At 57.6% G+C, this 12,151-nt stretch overlaps 2 protein-coding genes and 3 non-coding genes across 5 annotated transcripts; 3 read left to right on the forward strand and 2 right to left on the reverse strand.

Moving 5' to 3' along the window:
• Positions 1-163: 163 nt before the first annotated feature.
• On the reverse strand, positions 164-6,517 carry EHS24_004760 (uncharacterized protein; the record flags this gene model as incomplete). The annotated part of the gene is made up of 16 exons (XM_028620316.1): positions 164-323; positions 422-589; positions 641-716; positions 761-822; positions 862-1,172; positions 1,211-1,328; positions 1,371-2,104; positions 2,201-2,507; positions 2,560-2,627; positions 2,686-2,712; positions 2,769-2,814; positions 4,883-5,038; positions 5,145-5,351; positions 5,409-5,500; positions 5,661-6,052; positions 6,127-6,517. The coding sequence occupies 16 exons, from the start codon at positions 6,515-6,517 to the stop codon at positions 164-166; spliced, it is 3,315 nt and encodes a 1,104-aa protein (XP_028479288.1).
• An 884-nt stretch (positions 6,518-7,401) lies between these two features.
• On the forward strand, positions 7,402-7,510 carry EHS24_004761. Its single transcript has one exon. It is a non-coding gene; the product is annotated as a tRNA-Val (tRNA).
• Positions 7,511-7,791: 281 nt separating this feature from the next.
• EHS24_004762 (uncharacterized protein) lies at positions 7,792-10,965 on the forward strand (the record flags this gene model as incomplete). Its single annotated transcript, XM_028620317.1, has 5 exons — positions 7,792-8,131; positions 8,168-8,273; positions 8,311-8,476; positions 8,515-9,286; positions 9,326-10,965. The coding sequence occupies 5 exons, from the start codon at positions 7,792-7,794 to the stop codon at positions 10,963-10,965; spliced, it is 3,024 nt and encodes a 1,007-aa protein (XP_028479289.1).
• Positions 10,966-11,118: 153 nt separating this feature from the next.
• EHS24_004763 lies at positions 11,119-11,231 on the forward strand. The gene has a single exon. It is a non-coding gene; the product is annotated as a tRNA-Val (tRNA).
• A 356-nt stretch (positions 11,232-11,587) lies between these two features.
• EHS24_004764 lies at positions 11,588-11,667 on the reverse strand. Its single transcript has one exon. It is a non-coding gene; the product is annotated as a tRNA-Asp (tRNA).
• Positions 11,668-12,151: the final 484 nt, after the last annotated feature.

Genomic DNA, 12,151 nt, shown 5'->3' on the forward strand with positions numbered 1-12,151 from the left:
AAGCTCCCATGCAAGCATCGATACGCAAGACCTTTCATTTTGCTTTGCTAGTTATACCCCCCCCCCCCCCCCCCCCCCCTTTGGTTTTCTTCTTCGTGTCGCCTTTTCTTTCTTCTGAGCCTACGCACATGTCCGCCGGGTCGGTGCCATCACATTCCACTTCTCATCCAAGCGCACGGTCAAGGTTGAATGCGGCTGAGATGAGCGTGACGTGACTGAACGCTTGCGGGGTATTGCCCAGCCCCTCGCCACCGCTACTGATCTCCTCAGAGTAGAGCGAGACGTGGTTCCCATACCCGAGGAACTCGATGAACATGAACACGCTGCGAGTCAGCGACCAGCGACCTGACGATGGAGGTGTGGTTGGCTGATGGCCAACGTAGCGGTTGCCCAGCCAATGACGTCTGCCTCTTCCACTTACGCTTTGTCCAGATACTTCCTGTTGTACACGCCCACCCTCGTGAGTGCCTCCACGCCCCAGAGGGTACACAGGGAAAAGGCGCCCTCCTCGCCTCCCACACCATCGTCAGTCTTGTGCACGTCGTAGCGGAAGATGGACGAGTTGATGGTCAGACCGCCCTTCTCCGGACTGCCAGGTGTAAGTTGACATTCTTCCATGGGTGTTATTGGCCCAACTCACGTCTTGAGGATCTGGTCCACGGTCTGCACGAACCGCGGGTCGGCGGCGGAGATGAAGAATACGAGAGGCATCACCACTGGGTATGTAAGTTGAGTGTCTCCCACGATAGACCTAACTCACAGACGGCCGAGTCGAGGACATCCTTGTCTTCGTACGATTGGCCAAAGAACTTGCCCACGGGACTGTATCCTGTCAGACACTCACGGTTAATGTAAACTCACTTCCAAGCCTCATTCTGGATCGTCTCATACAGCGTGTCCCTAGTCTCCAGCCACTTGTTGCGGTTCGGGCAGGGCAAGCATCTCTTCTCGGCAAGACGAAGGCCGCGGTCAAGGGCGACCCACATCATGATTTTGGAGTAGGTGTAGTTCTTCTTGGCGCCGCGCACCTCCCAGATACTGAGGTCGGGCTCGTTGACTTGGGTGACCACAAAGTCGACAACTTGGCGCACAGCAACCCACGATTCCCAGGCCAAGGGGGCAGAGTACTTTTGGGCGAGGTAGATGCAGTCGAGGAGTTCACCGTAGATGTCCTGCGAGTTAGCAGGCGTAGAAGAGCCGCACAACTCACAAGTTGAATGTGATCGGCCGCACCGTTGCCGATGCGGACGGGTTTGGAGCCCTTATGGCCGGCGAGGTGAGTGAGCTCCATCTCGGGCAGTTCCTTGCTGCCGTGGATCGTGTACACACTGGAACGTTAGTCGATGCTTCGGGCAGCTTTCATAACGTACATTTGCAGACTGCCGTCCGAGTTGCGGTCCTTGAGGCGGGCGAGGATGAAGTCGACATACGCCTTTGCCTCGTCCGTGAACCCCAGTCGGATGAGCGCGTAAATGGTAAAACTCGTGTCCCGGACCCAGGTGAACCTGTAGTCCCAGTTGCGCGTGCCGCCAATGTACTCTGGCAACGAGAATGTCGGGGCAGCAACAATGGCTCCCGTCTCTTCAAACACGAGCATCTTCAAAACTAGAGCAGACCGGCGGACTGCCTCACGCCAGCGTCCCCTGTACTTTGACTTGGAGATCCACTTTTGCCAAAAGATGTGTGTATCGCGGATGAGCCCTTGGACAAAGTCAGGCGTCACAATGGGGTTGTCGTCCGGACGGAGGAGATATGCAGCAGCCATGCGCAAATTGTCAACTGGGATGCCAGCTTCTTGCGCCTTTTGGAGGGTTTCCTCACTTGCGAGGCACTGCTCCTCGGACATGGGCGCGGCTTGGGGTACCTGTCTGAGAATGAAGTAGATGATTTGGCCTTCCTTGAGTGTGAATTCGGATGTGAGAGACGGCCCCAAGAGATCACGCTTGGCCAGTGTCTCCACGTGCACTTGGATTTCGGGGTCCTCAACGTCGGCATCCTTCTCGGACGAGACGAGCCACCGGAGGTCCATGTCGAGGTCGGGAGATTTGAATAGACCTTTCTTCTTGTTCATTGACACTTGACTGGCCGAGTCGTCGTGGACGATCTGGGCAAGTCAGAACGGTATACTTATGGGTATGGCGGTGTGCGCTGGACTAAGGTTTACCCAGCCCGCCAGCTGTACGTGCAGCACACGACTCACCTCGGCAACGTGTGGGTCGCGACAGTAATTGAATGCAGGCGCGCACTCCATCCGAAAGTCCACTGTCCCGTGGAGGCTCTCCACTCTGCGGATGAGCCAAGGCAGGGGTCCCCGGTCCTGGTGACCACTCATGTTGGCTCCCTTTGGTACGAGCAAGTCTGTGACTGATCCCACCGTGTTTTCGCTTAGGAACTTTGTGATGAGCAAGTTGGAGTTGGGCGCATAGTACTGTTTGGGCTTGAAAGCGGCCTTGGGCTTGATGACAAAGTGACCGCCCTTGTTGGCGTCGACGATGCGGGCAAAGACACTGGTGTGAACGTCAGCTTGGCGCTTGGTAGCCTGTCATGACTGAGACTGACCTCGGAGAGTCGAAGTACGGGACGCAAAACGACTCGATGGACCCGGTATGGCTTACACTGGCAGCAGTCTACCCATCAGCGTACGAGTTTCCACCCCAGGGGCAAACTTCCAGCAACTAAACATACCCTCAAGTTACCAATAAGGGCATACTCCTACACATCATTGTCAGCCTTGCTGCGGCGTGCTCCACATGAGAGGAGATGCTCACTTGAATGCCCGAGATGGGCTCGCCGGCCTCGTCAACAAGAGCACGACTGGGACAAGCGGCATGGGTACAGTCATTAGCGTTATTGCGTTCCATGGTCGCAGGGGAGGCTCCACTATTAGTGGGGGGAGGGTTCGGTTGCAAGCTGTTGGAACTGGACATGGTGTTGTGCAGACGTTATGAACAGAGAGGTGGGTAGTCGGCAGACGTATATGAGGAGTGTGGGGCTGTGAACAGGTCGGCTTCTGGACGGCTATCGTTGTCGAGGAGGGTGTCGGTTCTTGAAAGAATAGAGAGCAACAGCAAGATGCAGATGGTGAGACAGGTAGTGATGGAGGACCCAAAGCAGACGTCTGCCGTTGAAGCGAGGATCCGTTCGCGACCATTAGCCGCTCGTGACGTCATTACCCTGCTTAGTTCATTAGCGCTTGCTGGTTCATGGGATCAGTGGTCTCTGGCAGTGAGGTGACAGCCACTGTCTGGACTGTGGGACTGTGGTACTGTGGGCGACCAGCTCAGTCTATAGGCCAGGCTGTCTGAAGTGGTGGCAGCGCACTGTGGAATGATATGGAAAAAAGGAGAGATTGGGACGGTAACTGATAACCGATAGGGATGATGCCACGGATATGCCACAGGAACGATCTGGAACCACTGCGAGACCTGACAGTCAGCCTGCCATGTAAACTCGAAGGCCTAGAACAAGACGTGCGTTGCGTGGTACGTGGACTCTCTACAGGTGGCCGCACTACTTGGATCTCACACAGCCTTGACTGCCCACTCTTTGACTGGATTGAATGTTACAAGCTGATCAAGTTACTGTGACGGCCAAACCCCGCCAAATCGCCACTACCCGGAGAAGAGGCAAGGCTTCCTACTCATCAAAAGCACTGCGTAGAAGGCGGCCATATGTTTATAGGGGTTCACTAAACAGTTGGGTGTGTCAACGGGCATCTACGGGCAGAACCAGGACACGTCCCCAAAACTGTGGGTACATCTTGGGTCAGATCGGTCCAATGGATTCACGACAACAGGGAGGTCATCTTCCAGACCGCCAGAGTTAGTTTGGGGACAACCCATGTCCGACCAGCTACCATGTATATGTTCAAGGCAGAGTAGCTGACCGTACCGTACACCCCTGTCGGTTGAGGCTGGATCTTGGGTTTGGCGGCGACGATCCACAGAGGAGTGGCAGTGTCCCGCGCCCTAAGCCGGTATTCTCTTCAACCTTGGACGCGATGACACCTGTTAACCACCCAGGTGTACAGCGCGAACACATGCAGGGTGATATATTGGGTCTGAGATTCAAAACGACTTCATCGCAGCAGTTGGGTGTTGCATGGCAAGCTAAAGACGACGGAAATGGCAAAAACCGAAAATCGGCAAATTCAAAATCAACCGATCGGCATTTCGACGCCCTACCACACCTTTCGACCACTCTTCTTCCAACTCCATCCATCAGCAAAAGAGGAGGCTCAATCCTGTTGAGAGATTGAGAAGCTATGCATACACCGTAAGGGAGTCGAACCCCTGCCGCGTCGATGGCAACGACGCATGATACCGTTTCACCAACGGTGTTGTGATGTTTTTAAGAAGTGGTGTGTGGGCGCTTTCGGCCAGATCTTCTTTTTTGACAATTTCTCGGATTGTGAGAGGGAACAGAGGGAAGGGAAAGGCTGGGAAGAAGAAGAGGATGCTATGGTACGAGGTGAAGGGAAAATTGGGCGGAAAGTAAGCCGAATTCGAGCCGTAAACCACCAAAGTGGCGACACGAGTCGATCCGTGGCACATGACCTCGATGATCTCCACCAACTCGCTCACAGGCTCAACGGGACGTGGCGTACATAAAGTCCACGTAGAATGCCACAGGCATACATACCACCTAAAAAGAATACCAATAAATCACAATGCACACACAACATACGAACGTTCAACGTCTCTTCTCCTTTTTGGCCACTCGCCCATGCCTCCTCCTTCCTTCTTCTTCTGCCATGCCATTTGTTTCGCCGTCCTGTTTTCTGGTTTGCTCCGACTTTCACTTTTACTCACTGCTCCCCGTCCCATTCGCCCCACTCCCAGGTCCATTCGCACCCGTGCTTCCCTGCTTCTGCACACCCCACTCTGGTCCCATCATCTCGTTCGACTCGCCACTCGTCTCGTCCATGAGCAGGTGGGCGCTCTCGGGTCCCGCGACTGGGAGGCGGAGGACCTCGCCGCCGTTTATCGGGACGTAGGCTGGCAGGTAGCCTGCTTGTTTGAGAGCACAGGCTTGGTCCCTGGGAGTCTGTCAGCTTGGCAAAAGAGACAACGAGTAGCTGACGTGAATTACATATGGTCGAGTGACACAACGACCCACAGTGCAAGCCAAGAGTAGGTACTCACCACCAAATGTGCTCGTGGTACAGTCTGTCGCCGCGGATGTTGACAACAGCCATCATGGGAATCTCGAGCTTTTTGCGACTGGGAGGCACGCCCGGCAGGAGCCAGTCGATGACCCGGTCGTGTGTGCAGTTGTACACAAATTCCTCGACAACGCGGTCCGCTCCGATGGTGCGGGACACGACGACGAGTTCGGCGTCCGCAGGGTTGCTGAGCGTCAGCTATGCCGGGAAATGAAGTAGCAGCGAGGTCCCCTCCCATACTCACCTGAAGATGAAGTGGTCACGGTAGAACGCAGTCAGTGCCTCACGGCCCATGCCGCCCGTCATGGTTGGGATGTGGTTGACGTACGGCTCCGCCTGCGGGGTCAGTCAGTCGGGGACACCGGCGCCAATCGCCGATCTCGCGTTGGAGCGGTGGACGGAGCGTCCACCCGGGACGTCACCCGGTGGCGCCCGCCCGGCGCCGGGTGGCCGCCACCGTCTCTCCCCCAGGCCCCGTTATCCTGAATGCACTCACCACCATGGTAGCCATTGTTTTGGCGACGCTGCGGTCCCTAAACTCGCAGTACGTGTGCTCGTCCCATATGCTCTCCAGGTCAAAGTACGGCCCCCCGAGGTGGTTTCGGAGAAAGACGAGGGAGCGGGTATGTACGATGCTGGCATCGAGCGGGGAGTAGGCCTTGGGCCCCGCACTGGGCACCACAAAGTACGCGCTATCAGCTTCGTACGCGTACACTTTGCAAAGCGACTCGTTGGAATCGTCGCTGTCGCTGCCGATACGTCCCGGGACATGCGCAAGGGCCGGAACAGGCGCGTATGAAGGGGCGCTACCGTGCGAGATGAGGCACACGAGTGACGGCTGCGTCGCCATGCCAGCCAAAACAGCTTCGAGCGCTGATGGGTCGTACACTGCCGTGTGGGGTTAGCGGAGCACCAAGAGGGAAAGGGGAGGGAGCTGCGTCATATGCAAAGGGGGCACTCACCCAGGACGCCATATTTGCCCACCGCGTCGACAGAGGGACACTCCTCGAGGGCGGCAAGAGCCACTGCGAGGGCTTCGGAAACGTCCGTGTTGGCTCCGAGCTGGGCGCCAACGACGTTGAACCCCTCCTCGGCCCACTTGAGGACAGGGTCTGGGTCGAGCGGAGGACGGAGGCCGAGCTTTGCGTGGGGGCGAAGACTGAGCTTGGGTGGGAGAACAACAATGATGCCTGGGCCAGTACCACGACGGCTGAGCGGCGGCTGGAGGGCGAGGCCTGGGAGAGCGAGTGGGGTGGCCTGTCCGCTGGGCAAGGCGGTGGCCTGCTCACTAGGCGCCAAGGCGTTGTACGTCATGGGCGGTGAGGCGGGGGGCTCAGGACTGGTGGCCGTCATGTGTGTGGTGATGTACAACAGCGGACGAAGGATAGGCGATTACAGGTATGAGCGTTGGTATTATGAAAGAGAAAGAGACAGAGAGACAAAGAGACAATGGGACAAGACAAGTTTCCCAGGTAGGTCGGACGACAGATCGGGGGGGTGGACCGTTGCGGTCGAAACAGTGGTCGAGAGGGGGGGGGGAAGGTGCCGTGCCTGACGCAGGAAGAAGGGGGTTGGTCGTGTTCGCGTTTCTCTCTCTCTCGCTGTATTCTGGCGAGGCGCGCCACGAGGGGGGGTGTTGCAAAGCGCGTGGCGGGTTCGGGTTCTGGGGTATTGCAGCGAGAGATAAACTGCGCAAGTGCTACTGCTATAAAGAGGGGGAAGGTGGGGTGGGATGCTTGAATGGAGAGTTGAACACAAAATGTCGCGGGGGATTAAGAGCGTGAGAAGATTAGGCCACTAGATTTGGATCCAACATGTGTCTGCTGGGTGGGCCGTGTCTCACCCCACACGCACTGCATTCCCGAGAGAGACCGGAAACACCTTGTTGGCTACACCCAAGAAAACGACGTCACCGCACACGCACACGCTTTGTGTCCACAAAAGCCGACCTCAGCCGACGACGAGCCGCGCTCGACGTGTCATCGATAGTGTGCACCACCCTGCCGCCCGTCCACCGACGTCACAACAGTAGTGCGCACTTGAATACACCTTCCCTCTTCAACCCACCCTGTCAATTGGCTCCACCCGTCGTGGCCAGTCCTTTTCCCAGCACCCGTATCATGGCTTTCCACACGTCGTACGCATTCTGCAGCTCCACATCAGCGTTTCTGAGACACGCCCACGCATCCAGATAGCGAAGCGATAGCACTGTTATCGGAAGCGAAACGAACGTCAACGGCGATTTAGCTCAGTTGGTTAGAGCGTGTGCTTAACACTGGCAGCCCCTCCTTGGAGAGCGTTGCAGCGTTGCGCACAAGGTCGGCGGTTCGACCCCGTCAAACGTCATTTTTGGCCTCGTGTGGGAGGTCTTGGAGGTCTGCAGAGGCCAGAGGATGCGTGTTGGATGTCTGATGGCAAGCAAAGGATGATGGATGATGGACGATGGCGTGTGGGATGTTCTGACGGAAGCAAATTCGGAAATCGCCGCCCGTCGCCACCGCCTGGGTGCGTTGTCTGGCCATCTGGCACCCAGATAACTGACGTAACCCCCACCACCACATCGTCTCTCCTTCGTCTGTACTACACAAAACATACCCCATTCGTTTTCCTCTCCTCCATTGTTCAGCATGTGGAACCCGGACGGCAGTGGCCGCCATGCGCCAGTAAACCTCTCCACTGCCTCCGCGTCCTCCTCCTCGGCCCTCCTCACCTCGATCAGAGCCCAACGACAGGCGAGAGAGGAACTCCGGGCCCGCGAACACGCCGCAACAACTATCCAGCGCGTCTGGCGTGGACGGCAGTCGGCCGCTCAGACTCATGAGCAAATCTTGCAAAGCCTGGAAAGCGGACAAGTGACAAGTGTTGAGAAGGGTGCCAGGAGTCTCCTGCTGCTCCTGTCGACCGGAGGGCAGCGCGAGCGGGTCGGACAAGTGCTTGATCAGTGGTGTGCCGCTGCTGTCGTCGATGGTGAGCTACAGACAGTACGGCTGAAGCTGACCCCAGTGTCTGGGACACCAATGTTTGCCACGTCGTTCCAGTCTCCAGGATATCTAGCTGTGCTGCCACTGGTTATGGCCCGCATACTGCGCTTTGTCAGCGGAGCACCAAGGTGAGCTTCTGCCCGTGGCCTCGCAAGCTGACATTAGAACGGCTCTGGCTGCACGCCTGTTGACCTCGCTCGAGGCAATGCTCTCCCCGAGCGCATATGTATCGCTTACTCCGGCTGACCGTGCCGACTTTGTCAACGTCCTCGCTCAACAGCGCTGGGTTGAGACGCTGGACACTACCCTACAGATTCTCGTGGCCGCCAGCGTACGTAGCCTGCACTACTCCCTCTGCTGACATGCCAGCCGCCAAAGAAGAAGAACCCCCTTCTCGTCCCCGTTGTTCGACTCATTGTGGCCCCGCTAGCCCTCTCGCCAGCGACGGCCACCTCGCCAATGGTCCAACCGCTCCTGCAGCTCCTGGCCATCCCGGCGCTCCTCACCTCCATCCCCCTTGCCTCCCTTACCCACCTTTCGTCGACTCTGCCTCTTTTCTCAGTTCTCCTCCCAGCCGCAGGTGGCAACCCCGCATTATTATCACAGGGAAGCCTGAACTCGGACCTCGGCCGCGCAGCCTTCCTCGCCAACCTGGCCACCTTTGGAATCACGGGCGGCATGCTCGCTCGCCACGGCGCTAGGGGTGCGGCAGATTGGATACGTGTTGTCGGCATTGTCCTGGGCGGCCTCGGCGAAGGATGGGGACGTTGGGCGGAGAACCGCAAACCCACGGAAGAGCTGCCGCCAATTGACAGTGACGACGAAGCGCCCCGCAGAGCTCTGGCTCCCGCTGTCGACATTCCGCCCAACGTCAGCACCAAGCTCCTCCTCCTCGCTGCACCTGCACACTTGTCGACTCTGGCAGGGTTTGTGGTCAATGGCCCTCCCTCGCTCCTCCAGGACTACTCGGCGTTTGTCCTCGGCATCCTCCACGCGTTCCGCGGCTCGCCTCGGTGGGAAGGCACCCTTGACTCCGTTATGGAGGGCAAGCGGGGACGCGCCCTCCTCAAGTTACTTTGGCGTGAGGGTGTCCGTGGTCGCTGGTCTAGCGGCCGTGAGGCATGGGATTCGTTCTCGAAGAGTGAGTTGCCAAACTCTGGACACGGTTAACTGACGCCAGACCCTAGCAAACCCGCTCTCGTCCTCCTCTCGCAGCTCTACTGTCACTACCTCCTGTTGACACCCGACGACGAGTTCTTCGCCCCTCAAGTCAACCCCCTGAGCATCGACGAGGTCCTCGACCTCAGCTCCATCTGGCGTGATCTCGCTTACTGGGGATACATGCACGGTGTGGGGCCTGGCACCACCGCGATCGGTACTGAGGAACAACGCTCGCTGTTTACTCGCGGCGTGACCCGCTTGTCTGAACGCAACGCGCGACGCAAGTTTGCTGCCGACGAGTTCTGGATCATGCAGACTCTGCAGGCAGACCCCAAGGGCTTTATCGAGGCTGTCAAGTTTGAGGCGGCCGAGTTTGACGCCGTGGAACCAGGCCACGAGAACCCCCAGCCGCAGTGGGGCGCGCGGTACACCACCCGTCGGCAGATTGCCTACATCTCCCCACGCCTCGGTCTGCTCAACAACCTTCCCATGGCGGTGCCCTTCCAGACGCGTCTCGAGGTGTTCCGCCAGTTTATCAAGGCTGACAGGGAACGTCTCGGTATCACCAGCCGCTACGACCCACGGCATGTGCGTCACCGCGCAACGATCCGTCGGTCCGACCTCGCACACGATGGCTTCCGCCAGCTCAACGACGTTGGCCCGTTACTCAAGGGAACGATCGAGATTACGTTTGTCGACCAATGGGGACAAGAGGAAGCTGGTATCGACGGCGGTGGCCTGTTCAAAGAGTTCCTTACCAGCTTGAACAAGGAGGCGTTTGACACGGAGCGCGGCCTGTGGCTCACCAATTACAACAACGAGCTGTACCCCAACCCGCACCAGTATGCCACGGAGCCGCACCAGCTCGCGTGGTACGGATTTATCGGAAGAGTGCTGGGCAAGGCACTGTATGAGGATATCCTCGTCGACGTGTCGTTTGCAGGATTCTTCTTGGCAAAATGGCTGGGCCGCCAGTCCTACCTTGACGACCTCGCGTCACTCGATCGCGACCTGTATCGCGGTCTCATCCTGCTGAAGAATTACCCCGAGCCCGAGGAGCTGTCCCTCAACTTTACCGTCACTGAAGAAGACTTTGGCGTGGCCCGCTCCGTCGACCTGGTCCCCGGTGGTTCCGACATTGCCGTCACGGCTGACAACCGACACGAGTACATCCAGCTTGTGTGCCGCTACAAGCTCGACAAGCAATTTTCCCTGCAGTCCCGCTCGTTCTTTGCCGGCCTGTCTGACCTGATTGACCCCAAGTGGCTGCGCATGTTTGACCAGACGGAGCTCGCCCAGCTTCTCGGTGGCGAGGAGACGCCCATCGACCTCGTCGACCTGCGCGAACACACCAACGTCACCGGCTTTGAGAGCGGATACACGCCGCAACTCTTCTGGCGCGTCGTCTCTACGTTTACGCAGGAACAGCAGCGCGCCTTGCTCCGTTTCGTCACCAGTTGCTCGCGCCCACCGCTTTTGGGATTCAAGCACCTCAACCCCGGTTTTGCGATCCGCAATTCCGGCGCGGACACGGAACGTCTCCCGACTGCAAGCAGCTGTGCCAACTTGCTCAAGCTGCCCGATTACAAGGACGAAAAGCTGCTCAGGACGAAACTGTTGCAGGCTATTACGAGTGGCGCGGGATTCGACATGTCCTAGATGAGTGTATGCATTGAGCATGTATGTGTGCCACGAAATGTGCTGGCCATGTCACGAACCGGTCTTCCAGAACCGCCTGGCTCTGCGGCGCGTTCATTCCTTCTCCGTCTCCATGTTCTCCTCCTTATCCACGCAGAGATGCTAAACAACACAGGCGATTTAGCTCAGTTGGTTAGAGCGTGTGCTTAACACTAGCAGCCTACCTCCTCTTGGAGACGGTTGAAGAGTTGCGCACAAGGTCGGCGGTTCGACCCCGTCAAACGTCATTTTTGGCTTCCTGGACGCTCGCTATGGGTCCAGGTCATCACTCTGGGCATTGGGGATGACACAGGGGAGTCAGGAGATGTTGGGAGAGGTGGGACTGACCGACGAGGTGGGTGGAAAAAGTCGGGAAAATGTCCGAAAATTGCAAGTCGGACATCGTAGTGGGTGGCCCGAATTGAGGAGCTCGTGGTTCAGCAGGGACCAGACATATCGGCAAAGAAGACTCTGTTCTGGCACAACTGGCGTGAGGAAAAACATCCCAAAGCGAGCGAGCCCATAACCTTCTCCTGGTGTTAAGCGTTCCCTGCACCTCTTGGAAAGGCCAAAAGAGAACCTTCGCTTGCGCAAGCTTCAGAAACTTCCTGACGGAGAATCGAACTCCGATCTCCCGCGAGTTGTAATGACAAGCGAGCATACTAACCGTTATACGATCAAGAACTGGGTGTTATACAACATTGACGAGTCGTGGCTTTCCTTGGGGCCTCTTATGCATCGTTCTGCGGCCCGGAAAGTATGCAACGTGTAGCTCTGCATAGTTGGCTTTGCGGCAATCCCACGAATGGACCTGTGAACGATGTTGTTGTCTCTGTGAGAGGCATTCGGTGGAAGAGATGTGCCGGATGACAGAGGTCATGAATCAGCCATTGGCGATCTAGTCGCCCCCAGGTGCCACACAAACGGAGGTGCCGTCGTTTGCAGGGTTCACGGCGATGCCCACTTATCAGACTTGAGCCCCGCAGCTAGCAACCTAGGAAACTCGTGACCAGCACGTCACAGCCCACCGGTCTTGCAACTTTTGAACGCGGCGGTCCAAGACGGCGGCGCCTCCGCGCTGGGACCGATTCGAAGCGCACACTACCGCCCGGTAAATACCGCCCTGTGCCGCCTCCGCCGGGTATGCGCCGGATCAGCGCTTCTCAAG

The sequence above is a fragment of the Apiotrichum porosum genome (genome assembly GCF_003942205.1).
Source record: "Apiotrichum porosum strain DSM 27194 chromosome Unknown scaffold_2, whole genome shotgun sequence".
Lineage (NCBI taxonomy): Eukaryota > Fungi > Basidiomycota > Tremellomycetes > Trichosporonales > Trichosporonaceae > Apiotrichum > Apiotrichum porosum.